Raw genomic sequence first — 27283 nt, 5'->3', positions numbered from 1 at the left:
GCTGGTAGATTTCTGTGGTCACATTTGAACTCAGGGCTTCTTATTTCAGACCTAGTACTCTATCCACTGTATCATCTAGCAGCCCTGTCCATAGAAGAATAGTTAATCATAATCAACCCTTGTCATAATAGGTGGAGATGAAAAAGGAATATGAACTGGTTAGCAATCCTTGATGGGGGTGGATCAATTGTACAGATATGTAGATGAGTCTTTAGACTATTGTTTTTAAACCAGCTAAAAGAATGACCTTCATTCCCCTGCTATCTCCTTGAGTCAATTTGTAGTGCAGATAGAAATAGTTAAATGAACAAATAGTTAAAAGAGAAGCAAATGACGGGAAGAGAGAGAGACAGACAGACAGACACACAGAGAGAGAGAGAGAGACAGAGACAGACATACAGACAGCTAAATGCAGTAGCAAAAAGCAAGGGGCCTTGTTTTGTTGATGATTTTTCACTCTGATAAATTATTTTGTTTGGAGTTTTCCTAAGTCCTATACCCAGACTTTGTTGTGCAGCGTTTATATCTTTTCTTCATTAAAACTCAAAGCTGTCAACCATTCCTCTAACAACTGACCTTTATGTGGTCATGTAATAAGAGTGACTTTGGTTTACTTTATATATATGTATATATATACATATATATACATATATACATATATACATATATACATATATATACACGTGTGTGTGTGTGTGTGTGTGTGTGTGTACACACAGCCACTATTAAACTTTAAAGCTTAATTAAGACTGCTCCTTTAGGACACTGGATGTGTATGCGTGACACATCTGAGGCAAAAAAATTTTAATTTATGTCACTTTCATATGCATATACACTATGTTACATATACTATGTATGTATTTATTTATGTATATATGTGTATATGTACATATTATTCATTCATGTGTTTATTCCTTGTTCCTTCTTGTTTGTTTATTTGTATATTTACTTGCCAGAAAGCCAATCTTGTGTAGTGGATAGTAGATAAATAGGGCATAGTTCAAAGCCCACCTTGATACTTAATAGTTGTGTAACTGTGGATGTTATTAAATTAAAACTTAAATATAGATTATTATCAGCCTCTATGAGGGAAGCTCTTTTGGTGAGGAAACTACAGATCTTTGATATATAGTCTTTGCCCATGTTTTCAGGACTGAGCAGATGTTGTATCCTTCAATTTGCTGACATCACTTGAGAGGGAGTATGAGAATGTGAATTTTTGCTTGTTTTGCAGTTGAACACCTGAGGAATTGACTGGCCAGGTGCCTCATAACTGGGTTACCCAGCAGCTCAGTAATACAGTTGAGAATTAGGGCAAGGATTCTGAAGTACCTGTGATACTGAAGTCCTCTAGCAAGGTGGATGGGGGTGGTGAGGGTGGTTAGTGTTTTAGCACAGTGCTGTTTCAGAGTAGGAACTTGAAAAATGATTATTCTCTTCCCCGCCTCCAAGTGTACTAGTCACACTGTTAAGTTTAATCTGCATCATTCACATTTTCTCTATTACTTTTAGTCTAGATAATCAACAAAGCAATAATCAAGCCCTGGTTTGTAAAGTTTTCTGATTTCTGAGGTATCAGTGTTCAGGATAGAAATTTAACAATGGGTTTTTGAGGTTTTTCAAAGCACCCATGACCTACAGGAGCACACAGATTCATAGATTTGGAACTAGAAAGGTCTCATTTTACAGCTGAGAAAAGAGTGAAAATGTTTTGGCCAAGTTCATTAAGATACTAAATAGTTGAGCCAGGATTCAAACCCAGATATTATGACTCCAAACTGAAGGCTCTTTCCGTTTGTAAGTCATATTTACCTTGGAATTAAATTTGCTAAGAGAATTCTTGATATTTTAACTCCTAAAAATAAGTAAAAACTAATTTTGGTTTAAATTTTTTAATTTAAAAATTTTCAAATATAATTTTAAAAAATTGAACTTCTTTTAGCACATTAAACCAAATGTCATATTCCTGGTTTATCAGCAGGCCACTAAATCATAGGGAATGTCTCCTAGAATTGAAAATTAATTTGCTTTGCTGCCTGGCCCCTTCCTCCATTCAAGGGCTATAGGTAATGAGGAAAAAAGAGTTGAGTGTAAAAGATTTTACTTTCTCTGCACACTTTGCACTTTGATATCTATCACACCTTGATGCACTTTGCTGCTTCAAAGCAACAAATTACATCTCTTTGTGAAGTGTTTAATTTTATGTCATTTTTCATTTCACATGTTCAAAAAGAGAAAAATGTAAGAACAAAGCACTGGATTTTTTATTTCAATGAATGAAAACATTAAGAGGGAACAGATCAAATGCTTTTCAGGTTCTTACAATTTTCCAGATAATTTTGTTTGCAGCATAGCTAAAGGGGATAAAATAATTTAAAAAACTCCTAGGGAGATTCTTAGAATCATGGAACCTCAGAATTTTTAAGGACATCGGAGACATACTAGGCCTGACTTTTTAACTTTTTTATGTTATGGGACCCTTTGGCAGGTTAGTGAGACCTATGGGTCCCTTCTTAGAATAATGCTTTTAGAATCATAAAATAAAGTACATAGAAATATAACCAGTTATGTTGAAATATAGTTGCCAAAATATTTTTTATGAAGCTCATAGGACCCCCCAGTAAAGATTCCTTGATCTAGGTCATCCTGGACCATCATAGAAGGACCTTTTCAACATGCCCAACAAATGGTCATCAAGCTTTTGTTTGAAGACATCAGTGAAGGGAATCCTGGTACTTCCCAAGTCAACCCTCTCTTGCTGGATAGCTCTAGAATGCCTTTCACCCATTGATCCTAGAGGGACCAGCAGAACAAATCTGAGCCCTCTTTCCCAAGATGGCTCTTCAAATACTTGAAGGGAGTTTTCATTTTCTGCTCTTCATTTCACTAAAAATCTCTAGTTCCTTTAATCAGTCCTTGTGTGGCATGAACCCAAGTTCCTTTCCCATCCTGGTTTCCTTCTTGAGAACTTTGGACACTTTTGAAAACTATAAGTCATAAAATGTTGGTGGACTATCACCTGACTAGTGCTGGATACTATATTCTTCCCCTTATTTCCTTTTTCTTTTTTCTCTCCTTCTTTCTTTCTTTTTTTTTCTCTCCTGCCTCCCTCCCATACATCCTTCCTTCCTTACCCACCTCCTTTTTTCTCTTCCACCTACTCTTCTTTCTTCTTCTACTTCTTTAACTTTTTTCTCCCCTCTTCCTTTTTTCCTCTCTCCTTCCCTTTCCCTCTTTTATCAATATATTTTTATATAAAATTAGCATTTTTCAGCATATTCCTCTCACTGACAGAGAGTAGAAGAGAAAGAAAACTTTAAAAACAGTTCAGCAAAATTCACCAACATATTAACAAAGTCAGAATATGTAGTTTTTCATACCTGTAGTTCCCACCCCCCATATATTTTCAAGAGAGATGCCTGTTTCTGCCTCTTCTCTGGAGCTATGTGTGTTCATTATAATTCTACAGCCATTTATTGTTTTGTAGTTGGTTTTATTCTTCTCATTGATATTACTGTAGTCATTGTGTAGATTGTTTCCTTGGTGCTGCTTTTTTCACTTTGCGTCCATTTGGATGCAAAGTTTTCCCATGCTCTCTTTATTATTTACATTCTTCATTTCTCATACCTCAGTAATATTCTATTACACCCATGTCACACAACTTGTAGCCATTCCCTGAACAGCAGCCATCTGCTTTGTTTCTACTTCTTTCCTGCCAGAGAAAGAAGCTCACTATGCCTCCCTTCATGCTGCCAAAAATCGATCAGCTGTTTAATTCATTGCTGACTCATATTGAACTTGCTGTCCATTAAAACCTCCAGATGTTTAGTGGTCACTCCTGGTTTGCTAAGAAGTGTTCTGCTTCCTACAGAGTAGGACTTCTCTTTTGGCATCTCCTTTGATATTAAGTATGGCAGAGACTGTACTATGCCATGACAATATGCTATAGGGGAAAGGACACTGGATTGGGGCTCAGGAAACTTAGGTTCTCTCAGATTTATTTTTTGTTAAATGTGTGGTCTTGACTCCTGAGGATCTGCTTTCTCGTCTGTGTAAAAATGACAGGAATGGACTTGAGGCTATGAATATATAAGTTGGCAATACATTGGAGCATGTAAAATATATATTGGATTGCTTGCAGTCTCAAGGAGTGGGAAAGAAAGGGAGGGATAGAATTTGAAACTCAAAACTTTAAAAAATGTTTAAAAATTGTTTTAATATATAATTGGCAAAGAAAATAAAATATTTTATTAAAAATTTTTAAGGCACCCCCCCTGAATATCATAGCATCAGTCTAGTTGCCCTAATATTTAGTGAGTGCTCCTCTTTCCAAGAAGAACTGGACCCTTGCAAGTGAGAATTTGTTATTCTCTACTCTTTTTAACACTAGGGATTTGCCATGGTTCTCAGTATAGTTACAGATTGCCAAAGCAAGCACTTATTTCTTGGAACAATAAAAATTTAAAGGGGGGAAATGTACAGTGAAGATGGCAAATAAATACTTGTCAATTAATTATTTAACTTTTATTAAATATCTACAGTGTGCCAGGAAGTAGAATTTAGGTGGTATGATGGGTGGATTAGAGTGGCAGGCCTGGAATCAGAAAGACTCATCTTCCTGAGTTCAAATCTGACTTCAGACACTTAACTAGCTGTGAGACCCTGAGCCAGTCACTTAATCCTGTTTGCCTCATTTATAAAATGGGTTGGAGAAGGAAATGGCAAATTCCTCCAGCATTTCTGCCAAGAAGACCCCAGATAGGTCATGAAAAGTCAGACACAACTGAAAAATTATTAAACAGCAACATGTATCAGGAACCACAATTAGTGAGATGAATCCATTTCTTTTCTCAAGGAAATTTTATTCTTCCACAGAACATATAGTTAAAGAATATATACAAAGAATCAGGGATATCTTGGAAACTGGTAGGGATCAAAAAGATCCCATGAAAGAGGTGGGGTTTGAGCTCAAGGAAGCTTATATATGTTTAAGTATTTGTTATTCAAAGAAAAAAAGATATCTTTATTGTATTCCACATGAAATGAGATTTAGCTGGCATTGTCTTTCTCCTCTATTATGAAACTCTCAGACATGTTTGTGTATATATGTATAGCTTAAAATTTATAAATATAAGTATAAATACATAAATAGAAAGCAGCGTATGAATGTAAATGTGTAGATCTATTTATATAAATTAAATATGTAATGCCTATAATCTATCCATCCAGCTGTCTAACCAAGCTATCTGTCATGAGAAATAGAGATAGCATTACTTCGTAGATAGACAGCTAGCCCCTCCTTCAGGTTAAAAATTATAATTTATATAAGATGTTTTTCTCTTGCATTAATGATGATCCCTTCAACTGCCAGTGCCCTCCCTTGCATTTGACAACTTTGTATTTGCTTGTATTTATTTTCTTTGTATTTCTCCTATACACACATATGTATTTGTTTCCTTCATTGTATCATTGTATCCTCCGTTCAGAGAACAGTACCTACCATATATTAGGCACTTAAATACTTACTGAATGACCAGTTACTTGGGAAGGGATTTCCCTACTAAATTCACAAGGCTAATTTGGACCAGTGATCTCCCCAGACCTGGACATCCCTCTCCCCTCCACACCCCCCCCAAATATTATAATATATATATATATTATATAATATATATATATATATATATGCATGCAATACAGTTAAATCTATCAAATATGTCTTTGTATAGAGTGCTGGGCCTGGAGTCAGAACGACATAAATAAAAATACAGCCCCTTAAATATATGACTCAGTTTCCTCCTCTAAAAAATGAAGGAATTAGACTTGGCCTTTAAGATCCCTTCCAATTATAAATTTAGAAATTTCTCATTCTTCTTTTTTTTTTTTTTTTGCTAGGCAATGGGGTTAAGTGGCCTGCCCAAGGCCACACAGCTAGGCAATTACCAAGTGTCCGAGACGGGATCTGAACCCAGGCACTCCTGACTGCAGGGCCGGTGCTTTATCCACTGCGCCACCTAGCTGCCCCTAGACATTTAAGATAGTATGAATCGTATTCCCAAACAGCCATTAATTAGTGAAAGAGGTCTATTTTCCTTACCTACCCTTGTTGTTATTATGATTGTTTAGTTGTATCTGACTATGTGATTCCATTTGGTGTTTTCTTGGCAAAGATACTAGAGTGGTTTGCCATTTTTTTCCAGCTAATTTTACAGATGAGGAACTGAGGCAAACGAGTTGCCCAGGATCACATAGCTGGTAAGTGTCTGAGGTCAGATTTGAACTCACAAAGAAGAGTCTTCGTGATTTCAAGCCCAATGTCCTATCCTTTTTTGATGCTTAGCTTAAAGGATAAGACAGGAACATCTTCAATGAGTCATGCATTCTCCCAACATAGAAGCAATGCTTACACATTCTCAACAGCTATATAGAGAGTGATTATAGGATATCTAATGGCTGTTTGAATATCAACCTGAAGTTGTAAAACATCATAAAACCAGACCTAAATAGAGCATATAATGACATAGTCTATCTATGCTCTGAGACATCACAGCATTAGACTGGTATGACAAACATCTCTAAGAAATGGGGGAGGGAGAGAGAGAACCCCCTTGGAGCAATGAGCTCACTCATAGATTGTAAACAGCATCAGTCAAGGAGAATCTTGAGACATGTTGTAACCAAAACCAAGACTCAGATGAATTGCCACCAGGAGGGAAGAACAAGATCCCACCACTGAACTTCTCTTAAGTTTTCAGTTTCAAAGGCTTCAATGCTTATGTAAAGAATAGAGGGTCAGGTAGAAAGAGTCTAAAGTTTTGTGTCAAATGATCTATATTGGAATTCCATCCCTATGAGCTTGTTTTTACACCTGTAAAATGAGGAGGTTAGACTAGAATGCCTATGATCAGATCCTTTCACCTTTTGGGACTTAGCCTTTGGTAAGGCCATTAGTGTTCAGCTAGGTGATAACAGTGCCTTACTTGGAGTCTGGAAGTCTCATCTTCATGAGCTCAAATCTGGTCTCAGACACTTATTATCTATGTGACCCTAGACAAATCACTTCACTCTGTTTGTTTCCTCATTTGTAAAATATTCTGGAGAAGGAAATGATAAACCATTTCTGTATCTTGGCCAAGATAAGTCCATGAAGAGTTGGACATAATTGAAAGGATGGGACATTAATAAAAAAAAATCTTCTCCCCTTTGGTATAAGAATACAACTATACTTTCATTGTGTGTTTATCATTTTAGGCAAGACAGAAGGTTTTACCTTCCCATGCCCTTTGGAATAGGAGGCTAAATAGATGTCTGATATTGTATTCACTTCTCACTAATTACTCATTTTAGTCAATTGCAAGATCTTAGTCTGTTCATAGCACAGGTATGGTGACCTAGGAACCAGCATCCTGAGTTCTACTTGTGTATCTTTGGCCAAATCATTTTATCCTTCAAGATGTTAGTTTCTTCATCTGGAGTAATGTGGGGACTTGGATGAGATCATCCCTGAGGTTCTTTCTGGCTTTCAAATTCTTCAAGGATATGATTTTCCCAACACATGAATGACAGCACCAACAGTGTGATATTTGGATACACAAAATTTGGTGTTTTTTCCCCTTTGTCTATCCAAACATCAGTGAATGGAGTGCTGCCAAGTAAGCAGGATTCAGGGAAACTTCACAGCTCTGAATGAAGTTCTTTGGACGGGTGGCATAGGGTTTGGACAGTTCCAGGCTGATTGATGCATAACCTGTGTATTTGTATCAAGAGGTTTAACTGGACCACAACTTCTTGGATTTTGTGAATACTATAGAAATAAACTCTTCCATACATAGTAGCTCCTAGTAGATTTCTTCAAGGATTTTTGTCCTTGAAGTTAATATGGTAGAATATATATATGTATATATATGTAGAATATATATGTATATATTAGTAAAATATATATGTATATAGTATATACAGTATATAGTACGTACATAATATATACATATATTTATATATAGCATATAGTATAATATAGAGTAGGGTTTAATTATCAGTTACAACCTCTTTGAGCCCTTCATTTATAAAAGGTGAATAATAATACCTGCCCTGCCTATGTCATAGGACAATTGTGAGGATCAAATGAAATAATTTCCTCTGTTTCTTCATCTGTGAAATGGGAATAATAATAATACTGACACTATCTTTGTCACAAAGCTATCATGGGGATTAAATTAGATTACATGGCACAGATTCCTCAGCTGTAAAATGAGGTTTGACTCAGCAGCCTTCAAGATCCTTTCTTATTTTAAATATTTGGTTCTATAAGCCTGTGTGTATTAAATGTCTTGGAATATGTTAATGTTAAGTTGAGATTTTTTTTGGATGTTCATTTTCTGTTGAGTGCATAGTGCCTTGCCTATAATTGAAGCTTAATACATGTTTGTTGATTGATTGAAGGACTTTCCCAGAGAACTGAAATGTATTTTAAATATAGCTCCTAGATTATTTATTGTGTGTGTTCTGGGTAAGGCCTTTAAGGGGTAGAGTTTGGCACAAACACACACATACACATGCACACATTGGTTCATGCAAGGACTCCCAATTAGAGGCAGGGTGTAGCATTTAAAAAAATAGTTTGCCTTTAATATCCTAATCCTAGGCATGACCTAACTCACTCAGCTGAGATATTTTTCCTCTGTGATATGAAAGTATGTTGCTAAGCAACCAGGTCAGTAATTGGTAAATGCTCATATTTGATTTGATTTAAGTTACTTACACAAATATGTCGCTGTTTTCTCTCTGCTATTAGACTAATGATAATCATCTGATTTTATTTGACTCAAAATAAAATAACTACTTTGGGTTGATTCAGTCATTAACTATCTGTAACATATAGCATAAATCCCCAAGTCTCATCTTGAAATTTTACATTTTAAAATTTGGTGACATTTATAAGAATCATTTGAATATTGATTATTTGTTATATTGGGAGCACTTTGGTTCTACTACTCTCACAAAAGAAGCATAGGACATGGTCCTGCCCTAGAGATGCTTCCAGTCTATTTTGAAGACAAGCCTAGATGTAGCAATGATATAAGGAAGACAGGAAACCTTAATGCTTTGTGGTTTCATGACCTCTTTGGGGTGGATGGTTCCTTCACTAATATAGGTCAAAACATCTTCACCTTTTGGTAGCAAGTCTTCATGACCTACTGTGCCTCCCTTTCCCTCCCCACCAAAAAAAATGAAACCCATCCCCTGAGATATAGCCATCTTTTTTGCTAAGCCTCCATGACCTATCTGATCTAGCATGATCCTTGGGCTAATGGTTCAGTAGTTGCTGGGTTCACATGAACAAGTTTTAACTTGATAGGACTTGTTAGAACCTGCTGGTATAGCCTTCAAGAACCAAGGTCGGGGTGGCTAGGTGGCACAGCGGATAGAGCACTGGCCCTGGAGTCAGTAGTACCTGAGTTCAAATCCGGCCTTAGACACTTAAAATTAACTAGCTGTGTGGCCTTGGGCAAGCCACTTAACCCCATTGCCTTGCAAAAAAAAAAAAGAACCAAGGTCATTTCGCTATTTCACTCCATGATGAAGCATGAAACATGGTTTTAATGGAGGGCAGAAGAGAATATAAGTGTTAAAGTTTGGGGAATTGACAAGTAAATGTTACCGAAGCCTGGGCCAAAAAAGGATTCACCATAAAAGTGGTTCTTGAGCTTAGCCTTGAAGAGTTGTTAGGATTTGGATAGTATATAAGGAAGGTATTCTAGGTGAGGACAATGGGCAAAAGTGGGAATGATTTTATCTTGTTCAGTAAACTGTTGGCTCCTTGAGGGCAGGGACTGTTTTTTATTTTTTCTTTGTATACTCAGCAATTGGAATAGGGTTGGCACATAGTAGACACTTAATAAATATTTATTGACTGACAGACTGACATGTTGATCTGATTAAAATGGAGGGAAAGTGTTGCAGAGTGATGATAAATAAAGTTGAGGTTGGAGGGTTGGAATTAGATTACTATCTTGAAGTGCCTTTGAAAGTCTTGCAGCAGAAAGTAGAATTGAAAACACTGAAGGTTTTTTTCAGTTTTTTTCCCAAGGCAATGGGGCCAAATGACTTGCCCAAGGTCAGACAGGTAATTAGTAAGTGTCTGAGGCTAGATTTGAACTCAGGACCTCCTGACTCCAGGGCCGGTGCTCTATTCACTTTGCACCAACTACCACCTAGCTGCCCCAACACTGAAGATTTTGAAGCCATTACAGTGTAATTATAGATGATATTTTGCTGTGAATGAGAGTATTAGAGAGTATATTTCATTTTAGAATTTATAAATTCATAGGGAGATTCTCTTTTCATTTGGATGTCATATAGAACATCTTCAATGACCATGGCAAACACCTTTGGCAAATATATGCTTCCCTATTTTATATTTTGCTTAATGAGGTATAATTAAATAATTAGAGGGTCATTGAACAATTATCTCTATGGTTGCATTTACTAAGGAATCTTGTGTAAATTTAACATAAACATAAGAAACTCCTTATTAGAGGAGAGCCCTTGGTGCATTTTTATTCTTGCTCAAAGATTTTTTAAGACAATATTTCATTATTTATTAAAAATGCCACAAGGGATATCATTCAGGAAATGTAATCTTTAAAAAAAGAGGTAGGCTGATCTTCTACCAGGAGAGATGAAAAACCACAAATAGCCTGGGTAACACATATCAATACCAATTCATGAATCTATATATGTGCATATGCACACAGATATTGACATTATGTATGTAGCTAGAACTGTAGCTATGACTATATGTATTTACTACAAAAACATTTATACAAGTAGAAGATAGTTCCTGCCCTCAAAGATCTCATATTCTAATTGGGGGGGGGGTATACAAAACATATTAGGTAGTAGAATTGTTAGAGAAACTCAGAAAAATCTGAGTTCAAATATGGTCTCAAATATTTGTGTGATGCTGGGCAAGTCTCTTCACCCTTGTTGCCTCAGTTTCTTCATCTTTAGAATGAGTTGGAGAAAGAAATGGTGAACCATTCAGGATGTTTACCAAGAAAATTCCAAATGAAATCAAGAAGAATCAGACAAGACTGAAACAATTAAAGAACAACAAAATACATAAAAAAAGATTTTAGAGGGAGATGTCCTTAGAGTACATTGGCAAAGCAGATGAGAATATATCTTTGGTATCATTTCCATAAAACCATATCAATCTTTGATATTAATCAATTGATGGTACCAGAGTCTCAGGTCAGAAATTTTATTTTCTGAGTTATAAGTAGTTAGGGCTACTTATACCCAATGGTTTCAACTTAATAAGAATTAATGGAGCTTGCTTACTAATCTAATATCAACATGGACCAAAGGACCACTAAAGAAATTAGGTTTTGAAATTCTAGAACCATTAAATATTTTAGTCGTCTTTAAAATATGTCTATATTTCTTAATAATCTCAAAAAATATATTTTCATAAAATTCTAATAAATTTTGCATTGGCAGAAGAGAGTAATAATATTCACTTGGTTAGCGTTGATCATGGTTAATGATCATTAATAAAAAAGTAATTCTACCTGCTACTTGAGTTGATATTAAATCAAGATCCTAATGGTTAGTTGTTACCCAAATTTTGTAAACTTATGTGAATTTAATTTTCTTCCTGAAGGACTACAAGTGGGATTTTTCCTTCTCTCCCCATATGTATATATATATATATATATATGTATATATATATATATATATATATATACATATATATATATATATATATATATATATATATATATCTTTTCCACCTGATAGTGGTGGATATTGTGTGGTAGAATCTTAAACCAGTATTATTATGGTTTAATATTATTAGTGACTCTAAGTCAAAGCAACAGAATTCCCAAATAATTGTAAATTAATGTGCTTTAAGGTTTAAATCCATTGTATTTTACCCAACTAAGTTTTAATTTTTTGAAAGCCATTTTTTTTTTTAGGTTTTTGCAAGGCAAATGGGGTTAAGCAGCTTGCCCAAGGCCATACAACTAGGTAATTATTAAGTGTCTAAGGTTGGATTTGAACTTAGGTACTCCTGACTCCAGGGTTGGTGCTCTATCCACTGCACCACCTAGCCACCCTGAAAGCCATTTCTTGAAACACCTCTTTGGTCTAATGAAAAATTTAATTCCTATAAAAATAAGGGGAAAAACCCATGAAGGTCCAAATGATTTATAACCATCAGAGATATGAATATGACCTCACTGGCAAAAAGTGGAATGCCACAAAAGTTGCTCTGAAAAAATTTCTAGAGAGTCTCATAAATGTTTTATTATAATGTATAAATATATTTTTTAAAGATTAAAACTTAACTTCGAAGTATGAAATAACTAGGTGGTATAGTGGATAGAGTGCCTCACTTGGAGTCAGGAAGAATGAGTTCAAAGTTGACCTCAGACACCTACTAGCTATGTGACCCTGGGCAAATCACCTAACCCTGTTTGTCTCAGTTTTCACTACTGTAAAATGAGCTGGAGAGGGAAATGGCAAATTCTCCAGTATCTTTGTAAGGAAAATCCCAATTGTGGTCAGGGAGAATTGGATATGATTAAAATAATTTAACAACAACAAACTGCAAAGTGAAGTATGGTGAAAATCTTTCTATGTGGCCTTCTTAGCTCCCCTTTCAGCAGCTTGACCTTTCTCTAATTTCTTGCTGCATCAGACCGTTTGTTATCTTCAGGTTACAGAGTCATTGACCCAGTGTATTTCCTTCAGAGCTGTTATGATTTGTCATGTCATTATATATTATCAGAGACTTCTTAATCCAAAGAGTATTGAAGTCTTTTGTAACGCTCTATAAACAATTGTAGCCCATAGCATCACTTGGTCTTTGCACAGTTAGTTTGTAAACTGGGTATCCAATCCTAATGCTGGAGATTAGCCATCCCCATTGCTTTCTGGGTCAGTACCCTTCTTATACAGCAGGTGCAGCATGTTTTGGGGACTCAGCCAGCACTTTTCAGTTGCAGCTTTTCAGATGGTATTTTATTAATCCATTGTGTGGGTCAAATTAAAATGGCCCTGAATGACTCCATACTTGTCATAAAGCTTTTTATACACATGGCACAATTATACATTTTGCGTTAGACACTAGGAATATATTCTCAGAATGTCATTAGACATTCATAGTATTCAGAAACTAAGAGCAATCACAGGGGAAGGACCGAGCCTTTCTTTCTCCCTTTGCCTTCTAGGGAGAATGAAGTTCTCTACTTAATGAGATTTGACATTCTTGAAAGATTATTTGAATGGCAAAGTGGAAAGAACACTAGAGTTGGAAATGGGAGATACTGGGTTTGGAAGATCTTGATTCAGATCCTGCTTTAAATACCTGCTGTGGTTTGACCTTGACCAAGACATTTAGGTGGACTCAACCTCAGTGTCTTCTATGAAATGGGATGATATTTTCCATATTTACTTCAAACTAGGGTAGTCATATACAAATGTGATGATTGCTGTAAAACCAGAAAAGATGATGAGGATGGTAGACCAATTTGTTGGTGAGAATAAGGAATGACATGCAGAGGATTCTTTTGGCACTCTGGGAATAGCCAGAGAGTTTGGGAAAGGTCATAACTCTAGTTACTAATTTATGAAAGTCAACTTTAAAAAAAGAGAAAGCACATATGATTAGAAGGCATAGAAAGAGGGGCAGCTAGATGGCATAGTGGATAAAGCACTGGCCTTGGAGTCAGGAGTACCTGGGTTCAAATCTGGTCTCAGACACTTAATAATTACCTAGCTGTGTGGCCTTGGGCAAGCCACTTAACCCCATTTGCCTTGCAAAAACCTAAAAAAAAAGCACAGAAAGATTTTGGCTTTTGTCACTGGAGATAAGTCTCAAGTCAAGGAGGGACTAATCCTTTATTTGATCAGATTAATTCAAGACTAAAATTCCTTTATCTGCTCTGCCTAAATTCATTAGATTTCTCCCCACTGCTTCACTCTGATTCTTAGAAACTTAGAGTGACACTGGTCTTACACATGAGGAAACTGAGACCCAGAGGAGTAAACTGATTTGTCTCTTAGATAGCAAATATTAGAGGGACAGTCTGAACTCAGTTTTTTTTTGTCTCCAAATCCATTATTTTCTAAGGTACCACTCTGCTTCCTCATCAGTCTGACTAAAGAAAGCAGTATATTCTGTATGAACAGCATTGCTCTATCCACTTGACTCAAGAAATCTAGCAATAGAATGCTTCTGTTAGAGTAGATAATTTTAGCATCTTTCTAGAGGTACTGTCCACAGGGAAAAATTCAATCCATTGCAAGAGATTCTGTTTTTCTTGAAATAAAAGACACAGGATCAAATGAGACTAAACATTATTTAAAGATATAATCTAGTATGAAAAATGTTTACTAATGTTTTATGATTAATGGTTTGGTTTTGGGTTTTACTATTAAAAAGTTATAGAAACACAAGGCTATTTTATTCATTTGCTGTCATTTCAACCTAGTTCATAGAAATAACCTCTATAATACTAATAATCTATAATGTTTCTCTACCCAAAATGTCTAACTTTTGGAGATCCCTTTTTGACTTAGGCTCTTTTATGTTTCTGAATCAAAAAATTCTTAACATAACTGATTTCTAAATTTTCCAACCATTTATGTGATGTTTATTTAATAAATATTGGGAGAGTGATTTTATTGAAATCAAAATTACAATTGGATGTTACCATGATATTTCTTAATAGATGATATATTTCTACACATATTTTTCTTTCATCTATACATACTTTGAGGAGAAAATAATGAAAAAATGTTTTCCCTGAAAAATCATTCCTCTTTCTTCCCTCTCATTTCATTCCCCTCCCTGCTTTGAAATAGAAACTACTCAATTCCCCTATGTGAAGCAATTGAAAATATAATTATGCAATTGAATAGAATTATAGTATCTTAGAATTGGAAGGGACCTTAAAGGTCAGCTAATCCAGCCCATTATCTAATGCACGAATTTCTTCTATGACATCCCTGACAAGTGGTTATCCAACCTTTGCTTATATACTTCCAGTAAAGGAGAACTTATTGCATCATAAGAAAGCCCACTCTGTTTTCAGATAATAGTTCTTGTAGTAAACCAAAATCTGCTACCCTATGGTTTTAATGCTTTTAGTCCCAACTCTGTCCTCTGTAGTAAATGAAAAGAAAATTTAATTCCTCCTTTAATATGGTATTTGTTTGGCACTGGCAAGAGGAGTATAATTAGTCAACACTCACACCTATAACTGATTCTCATCCCTCAATCCTCTTATTGCCTTTATCTCTTCTATTTTGAATTTGGAGAACTGAGAGCAGTCTATTACTAACCCTTCGTCTTTCTGACCCAAAAACAAAAGTATTGAAGTAGAATTGAAACAAGCAAAGAAAAGGATAAGAGAAAGGAATACTGGCAGGTTATGTCTTTCCCCTTTGTCATTCACTCTTAAAAACATAAATGAACTCACACACTTAAAAGGGTTTCCTGGTATAAGTAGCAAGGAACTGTAAAAGGAGGGAAGAATTGTGACTCCTGTGTCATTGTTCAGCGAGAATCTTAGAGATTAATGTGGGTTACTGAGATGAGCAGTAAACCAAAAGTTGGGTAATACATATACTAATTTCTGTCTATCTCCTTTTCTCCTTCCATTCTTTTTAGATTGAAAATATCAGGAAATGTGGGAAGAAATTGCATAAATAACAGTAGATTTCCTTTCTCTACCTGCTAGAAAGATATAATTTAAAAACCTATTTCCAGTTCAGTTCAGTAGAAGAACTGATGCAGGGTTTTCATTTTTAAGGTAACATATATATATTACTATGTAATAATATATAATATAGTACAATAATAAATCACATGCAATACTATATATTATATAATATAATATAAATCATATATTATTTATATATTATATGTTATTACAATAATACACACACACGCACGTGTCTGTGTGTGTGTGTGTGTGTGTGTGTGTGTGTGTGTGTGTGTGTGTGTGTAGGGAAACTTGGTGATAAAGTTGGATAGATAGAGTGCTGGACCTGCAGTTAAGAAGGCCTGAATTCAAATCCATTCTCAGACTGTATTTATCAGCTGTGTGAACCTGGGTAAGTCATTTAACACTATTTGGCTCAGTTTTCTCATCTGCAAAATGAATGGATAAAGAAGTGGCAAATCTTTGCCTTGTGGGGAAGAGAGTAGCTTTGCCCATAAAACCCCAGTGAGGTGACCAAAAATTGGTCACGACTGAAAACAAATAAACAACATATTTCTTTTCTATTCTATTCATTGTTCTATCTGTGATTATGGATAAACTACTTAACTCCTTTGAGTCTCAGATTCTTCCTTTATAAAATCAAGAGATTGGACTCAGTGGTCCAGCTCTAATTTTACAACCATCTGATCCTTTAATGATGTCTTCTGTTCAGAAGTTTCTCCCTTGAAACAAGCTTCCCAGTTTTACATCTGAGAAAAATTAGTGAGGAAATGAATGAATGACTAACATTGAGTTAACAAAAGAACCAGCATCCAAATTATAAACAATACTGGGTCCTTCTGTCCAGCTCTTTCCATCAGGAAGTATTCCCTGACTTTTGTCCAGCTATTTGAATTTATGATGAATGGTGGCTTAAAGTTAGAGTAGTTGACAGCAAAATCGGTGATGGGCAATAAGACAGCTAAGTAGCCCAATGGAGAGAGTTCTAGATCTGAATTTAGGAAGGACTGAATTCAAATTCTGTTTCAGATACCAGATGTGTGTGATTCTGGGCAAATTACTTAACCTTTCTGTGCCTTAGTTTCCTCATTTGTAAAACGTGAACAATAATATCATCCTCCAGAGTTGTTGTGAAGATCAAATAAGATACTTGTAAAGTGCTTTGGCAAACTTTAAAGCATGATTTATTAACTGTTATGGTTATTATTGCCCAATTTTCATAAACAGTAGTCCATTTAATAAGGTTTGAGAGTATTGTATTGGTATTCTTGGGACAAAGATTATACATGAAATCATAGTAGAAGTGAACACAGTCCTCAAGAAAGAATTGGAAGATTGCAGTGTCTGAGATACAAAATGCCACTTCCATCTGTTGCTTGAAAAACCACCCTTGCTTTCTTATTCTTTATTGGAAAATTTCCTTCCCTGAAAGACCTCCTAATGAAAGAGACCACCCATGTAGGGCTTGTGTATTCTTTTAAAATATGTTTTTTAAGCTACTTGGTTTCACATTTCCATGCATTTCATATTTTCTCTCCCTTTGAGGAGCATGGCAGCAAAATTACAGAATTTTTACTTGTCTGAAGGCTGTTAGTCTTATTTGGAGAGGAGCTGTGATAACAAGCACAAAATATTATTGTTGTTGCTAAAGACCTCTCTTTCTCCAGTCCTCTCTGTTTACCTATCCTGCTTTCTATGTTTACTGACTTCAGTTTCTGCTCCTTCACTTGCATTCAATTGGGGATGTAAGGGAAAGTTTGCTTAACTCACTGCACAAAGGGACTATTTTCTATGTGTATAGCATATGGTATTATTGGCAACATGTTCCTGAAAGAAGTTTGTTGACCATTAGTTTCCTGTTTGGCGGGAGGGAGGGTGGTGGTCGTGGGGAGCAATATTACTCAAAAATGTTTTGTTTCTACATTTTCACCTCTTGAACTGTGGCTTGTGTTTCTCCTTCATAACTGCACATATGTTGTGTGTGCATTGATTGGTCCCTCCATAGACCCTTCTTCAGACCTGGTTTGTGTTTTACAAGGTGTTAGGGCTTAAAAATAGCTGCTCACACTTTCAGTTTATTCACCAGAGAATTTATTGAATAATTAACATAATAGAGGGTTGTTTCAATCCCTAAAATGGCCAGCTTCCTTAATTCCTTATGGATAACAAACAATTTTTTGTGAGTGGCAACTATAGACCAGTCCGTTTTTAATGACTTTTTAAAAAAATGCATAAGCAACAAGGTAACTTATTAATTTAGCTAAGCCATATAAGGAATGCCTCCTGCAGAGAAAATCGGTTGTGGGATGGAGGGTAAAAAAATATTGAAGTTTTTGTATCAAGACTAGGGAGGTCTTGAAGGGAAAGAACCAGAGGTAACTCTAGAACTGGTAATGGTTTCGTAGTAATTTTCTTTCCATCTCTCCATTTCCCTCTTCCAGAGCTGCTCAGAAGTTGAATCTGTCCTCCAAAAAGAAGAAGAACCGACCTTCAACATCATCGGCATCTGAATCACCTCTCTTCTCTACAAGCTTCAGCGGGATCCTTCAGGTTTCCCCTCCTCCTGCTCCACCTTGTCTTTTAAGGGCAGTCAACAAAGTGAAAGACACTCCAGGCCTGGGCAAGGTAGGTCTACCCACCTGGGCACCACCACTATTTGCATGGAGGAATGAGGTCAAGAAGGAGGAAGAATAGGAATCAGAAGGGACGTGGCATTAAAGGCGATTGAAATCTTTGAGGTTTTTGTTGGGGGGTTTTTTTGGCTGATTTAGAAAGCAGAAAGGGAGATAGAGAGAAGGAGAGGAGAAGAGAACAAAAGAAATCTAATAGGTTAAGGACGACTCCAGTTTTTTCTTTGATTACATTTAGTTAAAAGTAATTTGAGACATGCAATTTGTTGAGATCTGGTTTGTTTTTGGTAAAGGAGTGAGTCTCTATTGTTTTGGAGGACTGTTTACTGATAAAGACAGGACCTAGAGCCAGAGACAAAAGGCAGACTACAGAGTCAGGAGATAGAGGGAGGATAGAGGATCAAGACATAAAATACACTTAATAATTTTCTCTGTGACAGTCGAATGCTTCCCCCCCCCCCTCCACTTAAAAAAAAAAAAATCACTCCATTTGCTCTTGTTCTGGAACCAAAGTGGGATTGCTATGGGTAATATTTTAGCCCCGTCTTTATGCCTGAGACTCATGTAACTTTGAAATGTCCCAAGCACTTACAAAGAAATTTAGAAAAACTATCTCAAGATCAGAATGGTTTGGCCAACTATGTTGAGAGTAACTGAACCTTTAAATGACTTCTCTAAAGGTGCTCTCTCTTCTGGGATGAATATCAGAGTAGAACCACTTTGGGGAAGGATTTATTTTCTTTGATTAGTGAATGAGTTATCTCCCAGATAAAGGGACAGGTGGATTTTTTTCAGGCTTTGGCAAGGGAGAACATGGGCAGAAGCAGGAAGATGCCTTCCTCTCTGCCAATTTACCATTGACCTTGACCTGAAGGCTTCTCTTATTCTAGCTCCTGGCTTTTCTATGAGACATGGCTGCTCACTCTAAAGAGGGTAGCAGTATAACAATATGTCTGATTGGGCATTTTAATGTGGCCATCTACTATAGTGTCTCTTGGCACTAATACAATTAAAAAGATTGGGAATACAGAGGGAAGGAGATACTAAGATTTTGTATCAAGACTAGGAATTTTGTATCAAGACTAGATCTTTAGTGCATCATAATCTAATCCTATAGTCAGAGCCAGCCCTAGGTCAAATCATGAAGGACTCACAGTCTGTCTTTATTACTCTACATTTCTTCTTCATCTATTTAGTTTTCTTCCAGTATCCAGTTCTCTTCTGCCCACCCTCCATTTCCCACTAGAGAGGCGACAAATTAATTTACCCTAATGCACCAAATTGTTCATTTATTCTCAATATTCATGACATCATAGAGAATGGAATAATGAAAAATGTTAGCCCTTCTAGGAAGGTTTTCATTTTTTTAAAGAGGCTTTCTGGGGAGAATGATACTTAACCTAAAGAACTGAATGCTAATGGTGAAATTCACTCTGGTCCTTAATGCAGAATACCTATTTCAGTAATAGAATTAACATGGTTAATTTGTGTTTTTCTACTTTCTATAAGCCTGACCCTCTTCACCCCTATACCCTGAACTGATTTCAAAAGGAGGTGATTTAGATAACTTCAAATGGCACTAAGTGTTAGCACCTCAGGGAAGGCAGCACAGCTGACTCAGAAACAGCATGAAAACAGGGTGACTGCTGCAATAGAAGAATGTATTGGCTCTTTTGTCCAAATGGTGGCTGTGTGAAGTTAATAGTTAGGCAATTTGGTAACCACCAATATGTTAGAAACTGGAGCTTAAAAATTCTATTGATGTATTAAAGTGGGAGGAGAAAAGGAGGAGAGTAGGTATCAATTCTTGCAGTGGTCATAAGACCTTGATTAATTGCCTTCTCTTTGTGGGTGCTTTACCAGTGCCCCAATTCCCATAGAAGGAAACTTTGTCAGGTGTTTGCGGGTGTTGTATGTGGATATGTATTTGAGTTGACATGCAACTGTGGGCACAATTTGAGAGTAAATTGTAATGATTCCATGCTTTCAGAGACTGATACTTGCAAGAACCATCTTAGCATGCTGGGCCTCAGTTTCTTCTTCTGTAAACCAAAGAAGTTAAACCTAGATAATCTCTAAAATCCCAGTTCAAAGTCTGTGGTCCTCTGGTAGATTCCACCATTAGAATATGTCTGGTAGAGCTAGGAGTAGGATATTCTGACTCTACTTTTTAGAAAGATCCCAAGAGGCTTCTCTGCCTGCCATGACTGCTTATACCTTCTCTTGCTAGAGAGCCAAGGCTCCTTCCTTCAAGATAGCAAAGAGAAGGACTATCAATAGTCAAGAAGGAGTGTTTTCTCACTCATAGCCAGATGCACATATTGTCTGACTTTCTTTTCCAGCTCAATTGTGTCAGTCTATAGTTACCTGATGTGATGAAAGGCATAACATGACATATGTTGAGCCAAGTGTAAAAGTAGAAAGGAAATGGCAGCCAGAGGTAGTGTGACTTGTAGAATATAATAAGAATTGTGGCCTAAACTTGTTTCTTTAAAATGTGTGTATATTATATGTGTATATGTCATTTCTAATATATTATGTAATAATGTATATATAAATAATATATATTGTATGTATAATATATATAATATAATGTATATATAAATAACGTAATAATGTATATATAAAGGTATATGGTATTTATATAGATTTAGATATATCTGTCTAGTGATATTAGGACTAAAGCAAAGTTATAGGAAACTGTGTTTCCTTTTTGTACATAGAGGTTCTATTCCACATAATGTGAAAAGGAAAAAAAAATTTCCGAACATATGACACTAAGGTCTATGTCTGAGTTGCAACTTAAGCCTAATCCTTTGTTTTTCCTGATGGTGTATTATAATTAGGACCAAAGACTTTTTCACCCTTATTGAAGAATTCTCATCAATTAATCACTGTTGCATAATTTACATTTTAATATCTCAAAGAGGTATGAGTGGAGCACAATACAAAAATATATAAAGTGAGCTATGAGATGGGCCCTTTATTTGAAATGAGCAAAACTGGCTTTAATTATTCAGAAGGGTGGGCTCACCTCTAGGGCTTAGAAAGTGGAAGTGGAGTGGAGTCAGTGGAGTCAGCATTGGGGTGATGCCTTTGGTTATATCAACTCCCTATACCATGATAAATTTCCCTAAGATTTCCTCCCATTAGGTAAATAAATATAAACTCTAAAATAAATTAACAGAATATAAATGGAGGTAGATGGAGAGCTATGAGTAAAAGGTAGCACTTGAGCTGATGCTTAAAGGAGCTAAAGATTCCAAGAGAAGAGGTAAGGAGGGAAGGAATTCCAGGCATTGGATACAGGCTGGAGTCAAGAAATAGAATGCTGTACATACAGAAAACATAAAGTCACCTAATTTAGAATATGTGGGGGAATATTAAGTAAATACAGAAAGAAACATTAGAGACAGATTGTGATGGGTTTTAAATGCCAAACAGGACTAGCTCTATGTTTTAGTAATATCAAATTGGCAAATATATAGAAGACAGATTGTAGAGGGAAGAGATTAGAGCCAGGGAAACCAATCAATAAGCCCTTACAACAGCCTGAGAGATGATGAAGGTTTAAGTTAGAGGGGTGTCCCAGATAGCATGCCAAACCTTTTTCAATAGATATTATCTCCTTTGCTGTTATTATGGTCCCCATTTTTACAGCTGAAACTGAGGTAAACAGAGGTTAAGTGACCTGAAAATTTCTGAAACCAGATTTGAACTTAGATCTTCCTGAGATGTCTGTGGGCCATCTGGAGATATCCATTGTGCATTTGGTGCTATATGACTGGAATTCTGGTTATAGTTAAAGACTGATTATATAGATTAGTAGTGATCTGAAAGATGATACTTGAACCTATAGATATCGTTGAGTTCACAAAAAGAAAGTTCTTAGAAAAGAAGAAAGGCAAGGATAAGAAATGAAAGAAGAAAAGAGGAGCAGAGTGAAGAGAGAATGGAAGAGACGGGAAGGGAAGAGTAGAAGGCAAAGAATAAAGTCCTAGATCACACTCACACATAGGGGCAGGATAGTGATAATAGTGATAAATCAGCTGACAAAGAATAATGGATTGAGTCTTGGCTTCAGTCTAAGACAAATCTTAATTTTCAAACTTGGCTCCTCTTCCCCTATCTATGTATTAATTTACAGCAGAAACTTTGAACCTTCGTTGCTGCACAAATGGTTTGACTTTTCAGAAAATTAATGCATATATTCAATTCATCCTGAGTGAATGCTCACTTTACTGGTCCCTAGTCCCAGCATAGTCTCAAGAACATATTTGTAAGGAGTCTTTGTTTTTTCATTTTATCCTGGCTAAAGATGAGCATCAATTGATTATCACCAAAACTCATCACTCAATAAGAATTTATTAGGAGACCCCTATGCATTATGAAAAGTAGCATCCATGTCAATGAGATCTCAAGTCGCATTGAGTCTTTTGTACCTGGAACTGTACTCTGGGGGCACTGGGGGGTGAAACATCGAAGTGAGATGATCCCTGCTTTCATGAGCTTTCATTTTATTGGAGGAACACAGATAATGAAATACAAGCTATATACAAATGAAATGAGTCATTGTTAAGAGGGAACTGATACTCTTCACTGGAGAAATCAAGAAAGTCCTCTTTTATTAATATTTTATTTGTTTTCCAATTATATACAATAGTAGTTTCTACCTATCGTTTTTGTAATATTTAAAAAATTTTTTTATTAAAGATGTTATTTGAGATTTACAATTTTCCCCCCAACCTTACTTCCATCCCCCCCACCACGGAAAGCAATCTGTCAGTCTTTACTTTGTTTTCATCTTGTACCTTGATCCAAATTGAGTGTGATGAGAGAGAAATCATATCCTTAAAGAAGAGACAAGAAGTCTAAGAGGTAACAAGAGCAGACAATAAGATATCTGTTTTATTTTCTAAAGGGAATAGTCCTTGAACTTTGTTCAAACTCCACAGCTCCTCATCTGGATACAGATAGCACTCTCCTTTGCAGACAGCCCAAATTGTTCCCGATTGTTGCACTGATGGAATGAGCCAGTCCTTCAAGTTTGAGCATCACCCCCATGTTGCTGTTAGGGTGTACAGTGTTTTTCTGGTTCTGCTCATCTCGCTCAGCATCAGTTCATGCATATCCCTCCAGGCTTCCCTGAAATCCCATCCCTCCTGGTTTCTAATAGAACAATAGTGTTCCATGACATACATATAACACCGTTTGCTAAGCCATTACCCAATTGAAGGACATTTACTTGATTTCCAGTTCTTTGCCACCACAAACAGGGTTGCTATAAATATTTTTGTACAAGTTGATGTTTTTACCCTTTTTTCATCATCTCTTCAGGATATAGACTCAGTAGTGGTATTGCTGGGTCAGAGGGTATGCACATTTTTCTTGCCCTTTGGGCGTAGTTCCAAATAGCTCTCCAGAAAGGTTGGATGAGTTCACAACTCCACCAACATTGCAATAGTGTCCCAGATTTCCCACAACCCTTCCAACAATGATATCCTTTCTGGTCATATTGGCCAATCTGAGAGGTGTGAGGTGGTATCTCAGAGAAGCTTTAATTTGCATTTCTCTAATAATTAATGATTTAAAGCAGTTTTTCATATGGCTATGGATTTCTTTGATCTCCTCATCTGTAAATTGCCTTTGCATATCCTTTAACCATTTGTCAATTGGGGAATGGCTTTTTGTTTTAAAAATATGACTCAGTTCTCTGTATATTTTAGAAATTAGTCCTTTGTCGGAATCATTAGTTGTAAAGATTGTTTCCCAATTTACTACAATTCTTTTGATCTTGGTTACAGTGGTTTTATCTGTGCAAAAGCTTTTTAATTTAATGTAATCGAAATCATCTAATTGGTTTTTGGTGATGTTCTCCAACTCTTCCTTAGTCATAAACTGCTCCCCTAAGAAAGTCCTCTTAAAGGAGATGAACACATAAGGGAACCAGTGGTTTTCAAGAGTGAGTTCCAAGGGTGAGGGAAGAGAGCATTCTAGGCATGGGTATATAACCCATGCAGTGACATGACGATGGCAATTGGAATGTTATGTTTGTGGAATGGGAAGCAGGCTAGTTTGGTAGGAAGATCGGGTATGTGAGGGAGAGTAGAAACAGCTCAAAAAAGTTTGATCATTGATGGAGAACTAGAGAGAGAGACCTCTTTTGCAGATGAGGAAACTGAGACCCAGGAAAGTTAAGTGACTTGCCCAAGATCACACATCAGGGTAGTATTTGAACCTGGATCCCTTGACATGAAACCTATTCTTCTTTCCTTTTTCTCACACTGTAGGGAACCAATTATGAAGTGTGCTTTAAATGCCAAATAGCTGACAACAATGGGAAGCAATTCAATTCAATTTCATATTTATTGAAGACCAATAGCACAAGAAAGACCCTATGCTAGGCACTGGGCTATGAAGACAAAATATGTAGTAGTTCCTACTCTTCTTGCAATTGATCTTCTAGCTCTAGAAAATTTGGGAGCATCAATGCCCACCCACACATCTTTTGTCCATCTTCACAATAGCTAACTGGAGCCATGGTTAGAGCACCAAGCCTAGAATCAGGAAAACCTTAGTTCAAATGTGACCTCAGACATTTACTAGGTGTGTGACCTTGGGCAAATCACTTAACCATGCTTTTCTCAGTTTCCTCAATGTAAAATGGGAATGATAATAATAGTACCAATCGCCCAGGATCAAATGAGATAATTTTTATAAGTCACTCTGTACAGGGCCTGGCATATAATAGATACTTAATGATAATTAATTCCTTCCAAGACTTCATGTCAGGAACATAATACAGGTATTAATGCATAGCAGCTCCATTCATCTATCCATCCATCCAACCATCCTTCTATCCATCTATCTTTTCCTTCTATTCTTTATCTATTTATCTCATCCATCCATCCATCCTTCTATCTTTCCATCCATCTATCCATCCAACCATCATTTATTCACCCATCTAGCCACTCATCCATCCATCATCTATCCAAATATCCTTTTATCCATCTATCTTATCCTTTTATTCTTCTATCTTATCTATCCATCCATCCATCCTTCTATGTATCTATCTATCATCTATCTTTCTATCTTTCCATTCACCATCCATCTATCTATTGAGATAGATATTATAGCTAAGTATATATAAAATCTGTATATATATAAATATCTGTATATATATATATAGATAGATACTTATATATACATGTGTATATATGTGTGTGTATATATATATATATATATATATATATATATATATATATATCCAGTTTGTTGTGCATTTTTCATTTGTGTTTGACTCTTTTGGGATTTTCCTAGTAGAGATACTGATGCAGTTTGCTATTTTCTTCTTTAGCTCATTTTATAGATAAAAAAATTGAGACAAACAAGATTAAGTGACTTGCCCAGGGTCATACAGCTAGCTAATAAGTGTTTGAGGCTAGATTTGAACTCAGGAAGAGGAATCTTCCTGCCTGGCATTCTCAACTGACTCTTGCACACACACACACACACACACATACACACACGTACAAATATGTGTGTGTATATATGTATGTATATATACACATTCATACACATATATGTATATACATATCACAATATAAATATGGTGTTTGTATGTGTTCATGTGTGTATATATGTATGTATGTGTGTATACCCATATATAATATACAATGTCATTGTTAGCCATGAGTATCTGTAAGCCATGTTGTTTTGTCTGCATATCTTCTAAATTATTGCTTAAGAAGACCCTTTGATCAGTGTTTAGTCTGTTCTCATTAGTAACCTCTACTGTTTAGTTGTTTCAGTTGTGTACAATTCTTTGGACCCCATTTGTGATTTTCATGACAAAGATTCTAGGGTGGTTTTCCTAATTTCTCAGGCATATTTTAGAGATGAAGAAATCAAGGCAAACAAGATTAGGTGACTTACCCTAGGTCACACAGCTTGACATGTCTGAGGCCAGATTTGAACTTAGGAAATTGATTCTTCCTGATTCCAGGACTGGCACTGTGCCACCTAGCTCCTTTAATCTCTATTACCCTTTCTCTAATATACACAACTCCTTTTTGGTCTCTGGAATCTTCTGCTAGCCTACTCAAAGGAGAGCAAGAGTTACAAGTCCTCTCCTAGCAGGAACTAGACTAGGTCATCCGTGCCTGCTCAGTCATTCATTTCCAGAGGGAAATGAATCTTCTAGCCTTGGCAATGCAACCCTAGAAGAATATTTTCATGGATTTCCACTATTGGCCTCACAGAAATAGACTGATTCGTCTGGCCAGACTATTAATTTTTCTCCATAATATACAGCAGCTGGAGCCACCAATCTTATTTCTCTACAAATGCTTAATTTCAAGTCTGCCTTCTATTTTGCCCTGTTCACTGAGCTAAGGGTTATTTTGTCTGGGGTTGAAACTATTTTAAATAATAATACGGATAATCTCACATGCTTGGTTCATCTAAGACCTCCTGCCAGCTGTGCTCTTGCCTTGGTTGAGTTTAACTTCATTTACCTTGGTTGACACTCACCTGATTAAAATGAAGGGACTGGAAAGCATTAAGGGAATGAGTACCCCTTTGAGAAGCTTTTTTTTTTCTTTTTTCTTAATACAATTAGTATTGTTAGTACACACAACTTTTCTAAGACTAAATTTGGGTGATTTTAGAATGGAGGAAGAGGGAAAAAATTGATTTATTTTATGCTCTGAGAAGAGAGAAACCATAAAATAGAAAAAAATTTAAAAAGACATTAATGCTTGTAGTCTCATGCATTGTTGTACTGGGGAAAAAAGTCATCTTGTCTCAAGATTTATAAAAGAAAAAATAAGTTCATTATCAGGAATCAACCATTCAACAAACATTTATTAGATACCTACTGCTTACAAGGAAGCATTATAATATGTTGGACCTATAAAA

General features: G+C 36.1%; 1 protein-coding gene across 1 annotated transcript in view; it reads left to right on the top strand.

Moving 5' to 3' along the window:
• Positions 1 to 27283, top strand: part of KIF26B (kinesin family member 26B) — a 624587-nt gene that overhangs the window by 418735 nt on the left and 178569 nt on the right. The window contains exon 5 of the mRNA XM_074222850.1: positions 18176 to 18359. Coding sequence (XP_074078951.1) covers positions 18176 to 18359 — 184 coding nt within the window. The remainder of the gene's footprint in view (positions 1 to 18175; positions 18360 to 27283) is intronic.

Source organism: Macrotis lagotis, chromosome 2, assembly GCF_037893015.1.
Source record: "Macrotis lagotis isolate mMagLag1 chromosome 2, bilby.v1.9.chrom.fasta, whole genome shotgun sequence".
In the NCBI taxonomy this organism is placed as follows: Eukaryota; Metazoa; Chordata; class Mammalia; order Peramelemorphia; family Peramelidae; genus Macrotis; species Macrotis lagotis.
Note: the sequence above shows the minus strand (reverse complement) of the source record. Positions and strands in the feature narration are given on the sequence as shown.